The sequence below is a fragment of the Scyliorhinus canicula genome, chromosome 25 (genome assembly GCF_902713615.1).
Source record: "Scyliorhinus canicula chromosome 25, sScyCan1.1, whole genome shotgun sequence".
NCBI lineage: Eukaryota > Metazoa > Chordata > Chondrichthyes > Carcharhiniformes > Scyliorhinidae > Scyliorhinus > Scyliorhinus canicula.
The window spans coordinates 16,020,832-16,035,303 of record NC_052170.1 but is presented as its reverse complement, the minus strand read 5'-3'; the positions used below and the strand labels follow the sequence as shown (position 1 = coordinate 16,035,303).

At 49.6% G+C, this 14,472-nt stretch overlaps 1 protein-coding gene across 1 annotated transcript in view; it reads right to left on the bottom strand.

The window, feature by feature from the left end:
- LOC119957011 (adhesion G protein-coupled receptor E1-like) overlaps nt 1–14,472 on the bottom strand; it is a 48,907-nt gene that overhangs the window by 21,419 nt on the left and 13,016 nt on the right. The window contains exons 2-5 of the mRNA XM_038784593.1: nt 13,679–13,736; nt 6,939–6,983; nt 2,929–3,261; nt 1,737–2,069 (exon numbers count right to left, since the gene is read on the bottom strand). Of these exons, the coding sequence (XP_038640521.1) occupies nt 1,737–2,069; nt 2,929–3,261; nt 6,939–6,983; nt 13,679–13,736 (769 nt within the window). The remainder of the gene's footprint in view (nt 1–1,736; nt 2,070–2,928; nt 3,262–6,938; nt 6,984–13,678; nt 13,737–14,472) is intronic.

Sequence of the window (14,472 nt, the reverse complement as noted above, 5' to 3'; positions counted from 1 at the left end):
AAAAAGAGCACGAGAAAGGAATCCTCTGCACGGTTCTGGCCGCCACACTCCAGGAAGGATGTGAACGCATTGGAGGGAGCGCAGAAGAGGTTCACAAGAATGTTTCCGGGGACGAGAAACTTCCGTTGTGATAGACTGAAGAGGCGGGGAGTGTTCTCCTTGGAGAGAAGAAGGCTGAGAGGAGATTTGATCGAGATGTTCAAACCATGTGGAGGCTGGAGCGAGAGAGTAGACAGGGAGAAACTGTGCTCCGCCGTAAAAGGATCGAGAAGCAGAGGGGGGCAGATTTAAGGTGATTTGCCGAAAGAAGCAAAAGCGATGTGAGAGAAAATTCTTTCGCCAGCGAGCGTCTGGGGTCTGGAATGCACTGTCTGGCAGTGTGGTGGAGGCAGGTTCACTCGAGGCACTGCAGAGGATATTAGATGATTATTTGAGTAAAAACAATGCGTAGGAGTGCGGGGGGGGGGGGGGGGGGGGATGGGGTGAGGCAGGGGAATAGCGCTGAGTCATGATGCTCATTTGGAGAGCCGGTGCAGCCTCGATGGGCCGAATGGCCTCCTCGTGCTCCGTGATTCTGATTCTGAGGTACTTTTCAATTCACGGTCGGACAGCACTGAACATTATTAGTTCAATCTCTCTTAATTCGCCATTGGGTCACAGTTCTAGCGCACTTCATTAGTTCTAGTTCTAGCATACATAGATTGTGTGGGCATGTTGGTATTTAATGTGAAATCCTAGTGTTCACTAAAATAACGGAGATGATGACCTGCTTAAGATCAAAAATTGCGAAGGCTGACTTTGAGTGTCCATTGTTGCACCCAAGGTTTCCTGTATCTCAAACCAGCCCTGGGTTCTATCTGAGGTTTTTGGCTTTGATCAAGGAAGGTTGCTGCATCATTTTCCATTCTTATACTTGAAATTCTGTGCCAGAAATGCCCTATTTCAAGCACCAGGTTAGGTCCAATGCAGAGCCAAACCCGTCTCTAAATCGTCAAGAATGTGGCAAGGTTGCCAGCTACTTTCCCAGGGTAACATTTTTAGCTGTGCCATGGTCTACCCAAATGGAGATGCCAAATTGGTGAAAACCTTGAAGACAATTTGCTACCTTGACTGCCATTCACTTACAACAGTGAGTAGCAAGGAAGCACAGAAGGAGATCACCACAGGGCGGCACGGTGGCACAGTGGTTAGCACTGCTGCCTCACAGCACCAGGGACCCTGGTTCGATTCCGGCCTCGGGTGACTGTGCGGAGTTTGCACATCCTCCCCGTGTCTGCGTGGGTTTCCTCCGGGTGCTCGGGTTTCCTCCCACAGTCCAACGATGCGCAAGTTAAGTGGATCGGCCATGCTAAATTGACCCTTAGTGTCCGAATGGTTAGGTTGGGATACTGGGTTACAGGATAGGGTGGGGGCATGTGTCTAGAAAGGGTGTTCTTTCAGAGGGTCAGTGCAGACTCGATGGGCCGAATGGCCTCCTTCTGCACTGTAGGGATTCTATTCTATGGATTTTATGTCTGTACCTGCTCTGTGAAATTTGTCCCACGCCTCCTACTGCTTCCCTCCAATTGCTTTAATTCTCTGAACTTCGGTTCCCGTCCCTTCCTAGAACGGGAAACAATTTCTCCCTATATACATCTGCAAAACCTTCCAGCCATTCTGAATGATCCGACAGTAAACTGGGAAATATAGGAAGGCCAGTTCAGCCCGACATAATCAGATCAATCGCAAGAACTCACCTTGGTAAACGGCGAGGCTTATTGCTTCTTTCTGGTCATTAAAGGGTCCACTAAACTCTACGCGGCAGCAATACCAACCCTCATCTCCCAGGGTCAAACCGTGTATGGTCAGAGATACGTTACCACGCTCGATGTCCCCGTACAAATTGTATTTTAGTCCAACATTGCTTGTGACGCGTCTCCCATCAGTTGCAAGCAATTTGTCGTCACAAGAAAAACGTGCCAGGCATTTCCCTCGGCCCCAGCACATTGAAACTTTGCCACGATAGTCAACATCATAGCTGCAAGGCAGCGTGACTGAGGACCTCACCTCCCCGCTGATGTGCGACGCCTCTGCAAAAATGAATAGAAATGACATTCAGAGCCTGCAATGTGTCATCAAAGCTGTTGAACAATGACGAATGAATCGAGACACTTTTAAGATTAGTGTGTGGAGGTTTATCCTAAAGAATGGGTGATGTAAGATTGAGCGGATAATCCTGACAGTGTGGGACAGAGGAACAGTCACTTCCTCAAACATCCACCAGCCAATGAGATCTTGGCTGCTCTTCAATCTAATTCCATGGGCTCGCCTTCACCTTGTATCCTTAACTACCTTTGGGTGGCTCAGTAGCTCAGTGGGTGGCATGGTAGGACAGTGATTAGCACTGTCGCTCCACAGCTGCATGTTCCCAGATACGATTCTCGGCTTGTGTCACGCTGTCCGGAGTCTGCATATTCTCCCCGTGCCTGTGTTGGTTTCCTCCGGGTGATCTGGTTTATTCCCACAGTCCAAAGATGCACAAGTTAAGTGGATCGGCCATGCTAAATTGACCCTTAGTGTCCGAATGGTTAGGTTGGGATACTGGGTTACAGGACAGGGTGGGAGCATGTGCCTAGAAAGGGTGTTCTTTCAGAGGGTCAGTGCAGACCCAATGGGCTGAATGGTCTCCTTCTGCACTGTAGGGATTCTATTCTATGGATTCTATGTCTGTACCTGCTCTGTGAAATTTGTCCCACGCCTTCTACTGCTTCCCTCCAATCGCTTTAATTCTCTGAACTTCGGTTCCCGTCCCTTCCTAGAACGGGAAACAATTTCTCCCTATATACATCTGAAAAACCTTCCAGCCATTCTGAATGATCCGACAGTAAACTGGGAAATATAGGAAGGCCAGTTCAGCCTGACATAATCAGGTCAATAGCAAGAACTCACCTTGGTAAACGCCGAGGCTTATTTCTTTTTTCTGGATATTAAGGAATCTTCTAAACGCTACGCAGCAGCAATACCAACCCTCATCTCCCAGGGTCAAACCGTGTATGGTCAGAGATACGTTACCACGCTCGATGTTCCCGTACAATTTGTATTTTGGTACAACATTGCTTGTGACGCGTCTGCTATCAGTTTTAAGCAATATGTTGTCACAAGCATTACGTGCCAAGCATTTCCCTCGGCCCCAGCACATTGAAATTATGCCATGAGAGTCAACATCATAACTGCAAGGCAGCGTGACTGAGGACCTCACCTCCCCGCTGATGTGTGACGCCTCTGCAAAAATGAATAGAAATGACATTCAGAGCCTGCAATGTGTCATCAAAGCTGTTGAACAACGACGAATGAATCGAGACACTTTTAAGATTAGTGTGTGGAGATTTTTTTTAATGTTGTGGTGTAAGATTGAGCGGATAATCCTAACAGTGTGGGACAGAGGAACAGTCACTCCCTCAAACATCCACCAGTCAATAAATTCTTGGCTGCTCTTCAATCTAATTCCATAGGCTCGCCTTCACCTTGTATCCTTAACTACCGTTTGTTAATAAATGTCCATCAATCTTAGATTCAAAATCAACAAATGGTCAATTAGCATTTGCAGACAAGAGTTCCAAATCTCGTTTGCATGAGGAAGTGTTTCCGAATATTACTCCTGAAAGGTCCAGTTCTAATTTTTCAACTCTGCCGCACAGTCCAGGACACCCCCAAGCAGTAGAAGGGAAATGAAAGTCGCCACAGTTTCAGAGGACCATGGGCTGCTCTCCCCTTTTGAGAGGGGGCTGACGGGTGGTGATTTAAGCTGAGGGTCACCACGCCTCAGGCGAGGGACAAGCTTGAGAAGGCGGAGCCTTCACGAATAACCTCAGCCGGTGCGGGGGAATTGAACCCGCACTGTCGGCCTTGCACATCATCACGGACCAACCATCCAGCCAACTGCTCTGACCAAAGCTCGTCTTGCTTGACCCCTTTAGTTTCTTAATAACACTTAGATTCAATCCTCACAATGGGAAGCGCATGCATAGATTTTTAAATAAATTTTAAACCCCTGTCGTGGATATCCGCGGCTCGGATGCAACGCGGGTGGCTGTCTTGGACCCCAACACCCGCGTTATAACGGGGGACTACTGTATTCTGATGGGAAGATGTTCAGCCACTTGACATTTCCATTCATGTTTTTATGAATGGAAATAGCAGAACGACGCTAGTAAAGCCAGCTGGAAAGCTGTTCGATTCGCGAACAGCTTTCACAGCAGAATCCACTCTGCAGAATCCACAGACAATGATACCATTTGGAAGTTTTAGTTTGGGCATTAATTTCCAAAAAAGTGACTCGCATGATACATGAGATATAGCATAAAATCATGTTTTGGGGACGAAAATTTAGGGGTTGCATGATACGCGAGATCGCATGATACGCGAGTATATACGGTAATCCTGGTTTACATAGAACATAGAACAGTACAGCACAGAACAGGCCCTTCGGCCCTCAATGTTGTGCCGAGCCATGATCACCCTACTCAAACCCACGTATCCACCCTATACCCGTAACCCAACAACCCCCCCCTTAACCTTACTTTAATTAGGACACTACGGGCAATTTAGCATGGCCAATCCACCTAACCCGCACATCTTTGGACTGTGGGAGGAAACCGGAGCACCCGGAGGAAACCCACGCACACAGGGGGACGATGTGCAGACTCCACACAGACAGTGACCCAGCCGGGAATCGAACCTGGGACCCTGGAGCTGTGAAGCATTTATGCTAACCACCATGCTACCCTGCTGCCCCGTTTGTTTCGCCTCTCCTCGTAACATGACCCTGGGAGTCCATGTCTCATAAATCTGCACTGCACTCCCTCCAAGGCCAATATAGCTACCCTAATTTGTGGTGCCCAGAACTGCTCACAGTCACTCCAGGTGTAGTCTAGCCAGGGCTTTGTTTCGTTGAAGCATGACTTCTACCCTCTTACATATTTTTAAATCCATTTGTAGGACATGGGCGTTGCTGACTAGACCAGCATTTAGTGCCCACTGCTAATTGCCCCTTGAGGAGGTGGTGGTGAGCCGCCATCTTGAACCGCTGCCGTCCATGTGGTGTAGGTATACCCACTGTGCTGTTAGGGAGGGAGTTGCAGGATTTTGACCCAGTAACAGTGAAAGAAAACGGTCAATATATCTCCAAGTCAGGATGGTGAGTGACTTGGAGAGGAGTATCCGGGTGGTGGGTTCCCATGTGCCTGCTGCCCTTGTCCTTCTGGACAGTAGCAGCCGTAGGATTGGAAAATGCTGCCTAAGGATCCTTGGTGAGGTCCTGCAATGCATCTTGAAGATGGGACACGCGGCTGCCACTGTGCGTCGGTGGTGGAGGGAGTGAATGTTTGCGGATCGGGTGTCAATCAAGCGGGGCTGCTTTGTCCTGGGTGGTGTCGAGCTTCTTGAGTGTTGTTGGAGCTGCACTCATCCGGGCAAGTGGGGAGTATTCCATTACACTCCTGACTTGTGCCTTGTAGATGGTGGACTGGCTTTGGGGAGTCAGGAGGTGAGTTACTCCCCGCAGGATTCCCAGCCTCTGACCTGCTCTGGTAACCACAATATCAATGTGGTCAGTGCTGTTCAGTTTCTGGTGAATGGTAACCCCAGGGTGTTGATAGTGGGGGATTCAGCGATGGTAATGCCATTGAATGTCAAAGGACAATTGTATTCTAGTCCTCAAGACAGTATTCCATCAGTTTTTGCGATTATATTCTGTACCTGTTCAAGACCTTTTAACCTCTGTGCAACTGAAATGAAAATGAAAATGAAAATCGCTTATTGTCACGAGTAGGCTTCAATGAAGTTACTGTGAAAAGCCCCTAGTCGCCACATTCCAGCGCCTGTTTGGGGAGGCTGGTACGGGAATTGAACCGTGCTGCTGGCCTGCTTGGTCTGCTTTCAAACCAGCGATTTAGCCAGTGAGCTAAACCAACCCCAAAGTCTCTTTGGACCTCCACTGTTCCCGGATTGTCACCATCTATAGAGTATTATCCTACTTAAAAAGTGGATGACTTCACATTTCTCTGCATTGAAATCATTTTCCACACCTTTACCCATCCCCTCAATCTAATATGTCTAGGGTTCTGATGCCATCAACAGTGACTATCAAGCAGCCTATCTTTGACCATTGTGAAATTTGGCTTCCAATCCCATCATGCAGGGCAGCAATGGACACAATGAGTTGAGGGACCAATAACGGAGTTAACCAATCATATCTTGCAGTAGATTATTAGGGGGGATTTGCAACCATATTCTTGTCTTCATCCTGACTGAGTGCAAGATGAAAATCTTCAGCAACTTGTCCCTCTCTTCATCAATATGTAATATTTAACAATCCTCCACTCAGTGCGTTTTGAGTTCCTCTATAAGTCCCACCATACCTCCGACACACTGGCTGGCACAGTGGTGTCAGTAGATATGCCATTGAAGGGTAGTGTGCCCCATCCCGCCCACAACTCTTACCACACCTCTCAGGGGGGCTGATTCTCTCCTGTCGGTCCTAGCTCAGTGAGTTATACAACGACTTGCCGAAATAGGTTTTTCACAGAGCGAGGCAACTGTCTGGGATGCACTCATCAATTCGATCGTGGCTTTTCAATGGGAATTGGATAAGGTCGGGGAGTGGGGCTAGCTAAATTGCCCTTGAGGACAGCCAGCCCGGCAGGGTGGGCCGAATGGCCTCCGTCTTCTCTGTAACTGATCCTTGAGACTTTGAATTCTAAATGGCCATGGTGTCTCTCTATCTCTACTTTAATGTAAAGTCCATGCACAATATTTCTGCCATATTGGTAACTGTTGGTTACCGGGCGAAGGTGTTAATTGGCGAATACATTTGAGATTTTTGACTTGTATTCCTCGTTACAAGAAGGTTGAGTACAATTGAGGAGTGGGCTTCAAACCGAAAACGCTTCATGACTTACCAGATTGATGAATGTTTTGATTCCAAAGGACCCAGTTAAAAATAGCTAGGAAAAAAAAGATTTGCTTAGATTACAAGTGAACAGTTTGTTGGGAGATACATTGGGGCCGGGATTTTCCGCCGTTCATGCCGGCGGGATCATCCAGTCTAACCGACAGCGCGCCCCCGCCGTGCGTTTCCTGGCGGCCAGGCGTGAATTCAGCCCTGGCAGTGGAGGGGCCGGGAAATCCCGCTGTCGGCGGACCGCCTCCGCCGCCGTGAAACACGCGGTGGGTTGTGTGGAAAATGGTTCTACCCTGGCATGTTCCCCCAGAACTGGGGAGTACAGCTTCCAATGAGGAGGTTGGTGTGTGGAGGCGAGGGCTCCCTGTATCTATTGGAGGGGGGCTTCCTGTATCCATGGGGTAGGGATTCCCTGAAGTGTTGGGGGGGGGGGCATTGTGTGCACGGGGTGGGAGGGGGGGGGGCGGGCGCGGGGGTCTCCGTATCCATGTTGGGGGGATCCCAGAGCCCCTCTCTCAGAGCCCACCCTCCCAGCATGGCATTGTGGGACCCGCCTGCAACACTTTTCTGACAACGTTTTTTTTTGTATACTGGCGGGAATATCATGCAGTGGCTCCGGTGGGCAGCACACCACTTTCCCCACCTGAGCTGACACTCAGTATCAAATACAACTTGACACCAAGGCACAAAACCAAATATCAGGACAGACCGGCTTTAAGAAGGGAAACTTAGAACGTGAAGCTTAGAACAGTACTGCACAGAACAGGCCCTTCGGCCCTCAATGTTGTGCCGAGCCATGATCACCCTACTCAAACCCACGTATCCACCCTATACCCGTAACCCAACAACCCCCCCCATTAACCTTACTTTTTTTAGGACACTACGGGCAATTTAGCATGGCCAATCCACCTAACCCGCACATCTTTGGACTGTGGGAGGAAACCGGAGCACCCGGAGGAAACCCACGCACACACGGGGAGGACGTGCAGACTCCACACAGACAGTGACCCAGCCGGGAATCGAACCTGGGACCCTGGAGCTGTGAAGCATTTATGCTAACCACCATGCTACCCTGCTGCCCCTTTTTTTAAATTTCTTTTTTAAAATTTGTTCTTTCACGGGGTGTGGGCGTCGCTGGATAGACCAGCATTTGTTGCCCATCCCTAATTGCCCGTGAGAAGGTGGTGGTGAGCTGCAGGAAATGCTGCAGTCCCTGTGGTGTACGTGCACCCACTGTGCTGTTAGGGAGGGAGTTCCAGGAGTTTGACCCAGCGGCAGTGAAGGAACGGCCGATATATTTCCAGGGCAGGGTGGCGAGTGTCTTGGAGGAGGTCGTGGTGTCCCCATGTTCTTGTCCTTCCAGATGGTTGTGTGGGTTTGGAAGGTGCTGCTTAAGGAGCCTTGGTGAGTTCTTGAGGTGCCCCTTGTAGGAGGTACACGCGGCTGCTACTGCGCGTGCCAGTCGCCCAGAGGACAGATTAGGTCATGTTTCCTTCTCTAAAGCACATTAGTGAACTAAATGGGTTTTTAATGACAACGATTGATGACCACCGTAACTGAGACTAACTTTATTAATCAAATTAAAATTTCACCAGCAGCCATGGTGGGCAGCACGGTTGCATTGTGGATAGCACAATCGTTTAACAGCTCCAGGATCCCAGGTTCGATTCCGGCATGGGTCAATGTCTGTGCGGAGTCTGCACATCCTCCCCGTGTGTGCGTGGGTTTCCTCCGGGTGCTCCAGTTTCCTCCCACAGTCCAAAGATGTGCAGATTAGGTGGATTGGCCGTGCTAAATTGCCCGTAGTGTCCAAAATTGCCCTTAGTGTTGGGTGGGGTTACTGGGTTATGGGGATAGGGTGGAGGTGTTGACCTTAGGTAGGGTGCTCTATCCAGGAGCCGGTGCAGACTCGATGGGCCGAATGGCCTCCTTCTGCACTGTAAATTCCATGTTCGATGATCTATGATTTGAACCCATGCTCCCAGAGCATTAAACTGGATGTAAGGACTACTATGTGCATTTTTACCATCGCTGTGTGATGATACTCTCAATGATTTTTATCAGGTTCTTACATAATCATATTTTTGTTTTTTCCACTCAGTTTGCAACAAGTTGCGTCGCTTCCCCTTTAATGACTAGCCAGAATGAGACGAGCAAATAGATTTCCTCTGGGTGCAACCAGTTGCAACATTGAGCAACAATGTCAGCCGGGGTCATGAGCAAACCGATGGAATCTTTCTCACAACTTCTGTTCCAAGAAAGATCTCTCCGTGGGTCCATCTGTAATGGTCAATGAGCAATCCTTCCGCTCTATCCCAGGTGTATTTTTATTAATTTCCAGAATGTGGGCGTCGCTGGTTAGGCCAGCATTTATTACCCTTCCCTAATTGCCCTTGAGAAGGTGGTGGTGAGCCGCCTTCTCGACCTGCTGTTGTCCATGTGGTGTAAGTACACCCACAGTGCTGTTAGGGGGAGAGTTCCAGGGTTTTGACTCAGCGATAGTTAGGGGACGGCCGATATATTTCCAAATCGGGATAGTGAGTGACTGGGAGGGGAACCTCCAGGTGGTGGGGTTCCCAGGTATCTGCTGCACTTGTCCTTCTAGATGGTAGTGGCCGTGGCTTTGGAAGGTGCTGTTGAAGATGCCTCGGTTAGTTACCGCAGTGCCATCCTGTAGATGGTATACACAGCTGCCACCATGCGTCGGTGATGTGGAGATGCCGGCGTTGGACTCAGGTGGACTCGGTAAGAAGTCTTACAACACAAGGTTAAAGTCCAACAGGTTTGTTTGGAATCACTGGCTTTCGGAGCATAGCGCCATCAGGTGAGTGGAGGTGAGTGATGCGTCGGTGGTGGAGGGAATGAATGTTTGTGTAAGAGGTAGCAATCAAGCGGGGCTGCTTTGCCCTGGAAAATTTTATCAAGTTACTTCAAATTTCAACCCTTCCCTCTTCCCTTTGTGTGGTCAATCTCTGACTCTCCCCGTCCCTTCTTTGACTGCCCCTTCTCCATGACTGGAGATAAGCTGTCAACAAATCCTCGCCAACAGGCCACTGATTCTCAGAGCTACTTTGTCCCTCTCCCTCACACTCCCGCTTCCTGTGAAGACTCCATCCTCCCAGTTTCCCTCTCCCCTTTGTCTCTGATACCGAGGACTTCCCCCCCCCCCCCCACAACAATGACCTCAACCATGTCCATTCCATTTCCTGCTCTCACCCCTTCCTCCCTTTTACCAGGGTCAAGGCAGGGAGCCCCCATCCTCACTCTCCGTCCCACCAGCCTCATATCCATTGGATCATCTTCCATTGTTTCCCCTATTTCCAATGCGATGTCATCACCAAACGCATCTTTCCCAGCCATTTCCACCTTTCAGAATGGGGGAGGCGGCGGTATAGTGGCGTTGTCAGTGGACAGAGACCCAAAGTGATGTTTTGGGGACCACGGTTCAAATCCCCCTATGGCAGATGGTGAAATTTGTATTAAATTTAAGAAAAAACACAAATCAGGAATCAGTTCCCGGCTGGGTCACTGTCTGTGCGGAGTCTGCACGTCCTCCCCGTGTGTGCGTGGGTTTCCTCCGGGTGCTCCGGTTTCCTCCCACAGTCCAAAGATGTGCGGGTTAGGTGGATTGGCAATGCTAAATTGCCCGTAGTGTCCTAAAAATAAGGTTGGGGGGCGGGCGGGGGGGGGGGGGGGGTTGTTGGGTATAGGGTGGATACGTGGGTTTGAGTAGGGTGATCATTGCTCAGCACAACATCGAGGGCCGAAGGGCCTGTTCTGTGCTGTACTGTTCTATGTTCTATGGTCTAAAAGTCTAATGATGACCATGAAGCCATTGTTAATTTTTGTAAAAACCCATCTGGTACACTACAAAGGACAAAGAACAAAGAAAAGTACAGCACAGAAATAGGCCCTTCGGCCCTCCAAGCCTGTGCCAACCATGCTGCCCGTCTAAACCAAAATCTTCTACACTTCCTGGGTCCGTATCCCTCTATTCCCGTCCTATTCAATTATTTGTCAAGATGCCCCTTAAATGTCACTATCGTAAATCTAATATCCTTTAAGGAAGGAAATCTGCCGTCCTTACCCGATCTGGCCTATATGTGACTCCAGACCCACAGCAATGTGGTTGGCTCTCAACTGCTCCCCCAGCCCCCAGTCATTTTTGGTTTATTTATACTTGTTTGATTGAAAAGAGTGTAACGGGCGACATGGTGGCGCAGTGGTTTGTACTGCTGCCTTACGGCGCCAAGGACCCATGTTCGATTCGGGCCCCAGTTCACTGTCTGTGCACATTCTTCCCGTGTCTGCGTGGGTCTCACCCCCCACAACCCAAAAACATGCAGGGTAGGTGGGTTGGCCACGCTAAATTGCCCCTTCATTGGAAAAAAAACGAATTGGGTACTCTAAATTTGTTGTAAAAGGGTATACCTCGGGGACAACTGGGACACTGGGTGTGTCGAGAGCTGTGAGGCTGAACAAAGTCAACTCTCTCTATAAAGCAGAGCTCTGTGTCCTTGTATTGACTTCACCAACTGGCTTGAATCTTATTAACAATAACCACAGACTTTGAGGGAGCAGCTTTGGGTGTTGATTCTGCAATACCCCCTCTTGTTTTCCTTTTGCTCCTTCACATTTCAACCCCGCGTGTCATTTAATCGTACCTGCCCTCAACCCTATCATAGACCTTCCGTTTTGTTCTTTACCAACCTCACCCCCCCCCCCTCCCGCCCCACACCCCCGCCCCACACACTCCAAGCCAGGCTTTTCCAGTTCTGACTAAAAGTCATCACTCCAACCTGCTCAGCACTCACGACAATTGTTATTTCCATTTTCGATTAACGCAATATTTTGCTTTGATGTTGAAATCGCCACCCTTGCTCTCAAATCCTTCCGAAGCCTTTGTCCCTCCCTGTCTCTCCAATCTTTCCCCCCTCCCACCCCCCCCCAGCCCTACATCCCACCAAGGCATCAGCTCGCCTCAATTCTCGCCTCAAATTCATTCCCGATTTTAATCATCCCACAATTGATGGCCACAGCTGTCTGGATCTGGAATGATCTCTCTGAATGTCTCCACCTTTTTCTCTCTCTCTCTCTCCCCTCCTCATCTCTCAGTTGATCTGTAAATAACTGAATGTTGTGTGGTTGCTGGTTGATCTGTTGACGCGTGTCTCATGGCGGCACAGTGGTTAACACTGCCGCCTCACAGCACCAGGGGACCCGGGTTCAATTCCGGCCCTGGGTGGAGTTTGCCCGTTCTCCCCCGTGTCTGCGTGGGTTTCCTCCGGGTGCTCCGGTTTCCTCCCACAGTCCAAAGATGCGCAGGTTAGGTGGATTGGCCATGATCAATGCGCTGGAGTTACGGGGATTGGGCGGGGGAGTAGTGGGCCTAGGTAGAATGCTCTTTCAGAGGGTTAGTGCAGACTCAACGGGCCGAACAGCCTCCTTCTGCGCTGTAGGGATTTTATAACATTGGTTAATCGCCCATGTACACCAATGTTCATATTACAAGTAGTTACTCTGGTTTGAGAAATTTGGTTTAATCAGTAAGTTACTGTCAATTATAATTGGACGTTCCACTCAAATTAGCCAACATGGTCTCTATCATCTAGGATTGCTGTCTTCAAATTACAGAGCAGCATTGACTGAAGAGTTGATGTGAGGACCTATGTGTCCCCCATTGTGCCAAGCCTTGTTACCCTGAGAGATTGGAGCTAATATTTCAATCATTGATAGGAGATTTCAGAATGACAGCACGGCAGGCTAATGATCGCAGCGGTTCAGGAAGGCTGCTCGACGCCATCTTCTCGAGGGCAATAAACGTTGCCCTTGCCAGCGATGCCCCATGTCCCACAAATTAAGTAAGAAAGTGAAATAGATGCCGATCCATCATATTGTGGCTACAGTGTGTGACATCGGCAGGATGAAAGGCAGAAACTAGCCCCAAATCTCCTTCGACAGCACCTTCCAAACCTGTGACCTCCACCACCTCGAAGGACCTGGGCAGCGGACGCTTGGAAACACCGCCACGGGCAAGTTCCCCTACCTGCTCCACACCGTCCTGACTTGGAAACTTATCGCCCGCCGTTCCTTCACTGTCACTGGGTCAAAATTCAGGAACTCCCCCCCCCCCCCCCCCCTCCGCCCCCTCACACCACTGCGTCTTTATCAACACCAGGAGGACTGCGAATGTTTAAGAAGATACCTTCTCAGTTAAAGACAATTAGGGATGGGCAATAAATAATAATCTTTATTTATTAAGGTAAGTAGGCTTACATTAACACTGCAATGAAGTTACTGCGAAAAGCCCCTAGTCGCCACACTCCGGCGCCTGTTCGGGTACACGGAGGGAGAATTCAGAATGTCCAATTCACCCAACAAGCACCTCTTTCGGGACTTGTGGGAGGAAACCGGAGCACCCGGAGGAAGCCCACCCAGACTCAGGGAGAACGTGCAGACTCCGCGCAGGCAGTGACCCAAACCGGGAATCGAACCCGGGTCCCTGGCGCTGTGAAGCAACAGTGCTAACCACTGTGCTACCATGCCGCACGCATAGAATAAAGAAAAACAATTACATGTGTAGGGAGTACAATTTAAACTCAAGAAAGGCTACAGCACTAAAGGACAACGTTAGTGTCTCTCCTTACATAGATAAACGTGTAAAAACGGTTATAAAAATGGTCACGCATTATAGTATGCATTAACTTGTACATACATAGGTAATCATGCCAAACTCACCATGAAGCGCAAGACAATGTCCTCTCTTCATCTTTCGTGTGTTCTTTGCACCAGAAACCTGTTGGCAATTGAGAAGAATTAATTTCAGAACTGTCAGCGCAGTCCCTTCTGCAACTCTGAGGTGAATTGGTCGCATTAGCTAGTTAGCCAGCTCAGCTCGGGAGATCTGTGAAAGATTGTGGTTTCCAGCCTCCTTCTGCAGATCTGACCAAATACTCGAGGTTGGGCGCTCGGGTTGAGGAGGAAGTGCTGATGGGGGTACAGCCTTTCAGATGAAATACTAAACTGAGGCCCTATCTATACTCTCTGGTGGGCATGGGAAATACCAGGGCAATATTTGAAAGAGGAACAGGGGAGTTTTCAATAGTATCCTGGTCAATTTTCCTCTTAAACAATCCCTGACACAGATTAGAACATTGTTTGCCCAAATTTACTGGATGAAAATTGGTTCCCTACTGCATGACTGTATCCAAATATACTTAACCAGCTGTAAAATCCTTTACAATGTCCCGATGTTACAACCGGTGCCATATAAATGCAAATCCCCCCCCCCCCCCCCCCCCCCCCCCCGGTGAATCCCGCCCCGCCGCTCCGACACCAGCTCCCGAATTCTCCGGCGCCGGTTTTTTGGCGGGGGCTGGAATCGCGCCACGCCGGTTGGGGTCAATTGGCAGTGCCTCCCCACCCCGGCGATTCTCCGGTCACCGATGGGCCGAGCGGCCGCCCGTTTTCAGCCAGTCCCGCCAGCGTGGATTAGACAAGGCCTGTACCGGCAGGACGTGGCTCTGAGGGCG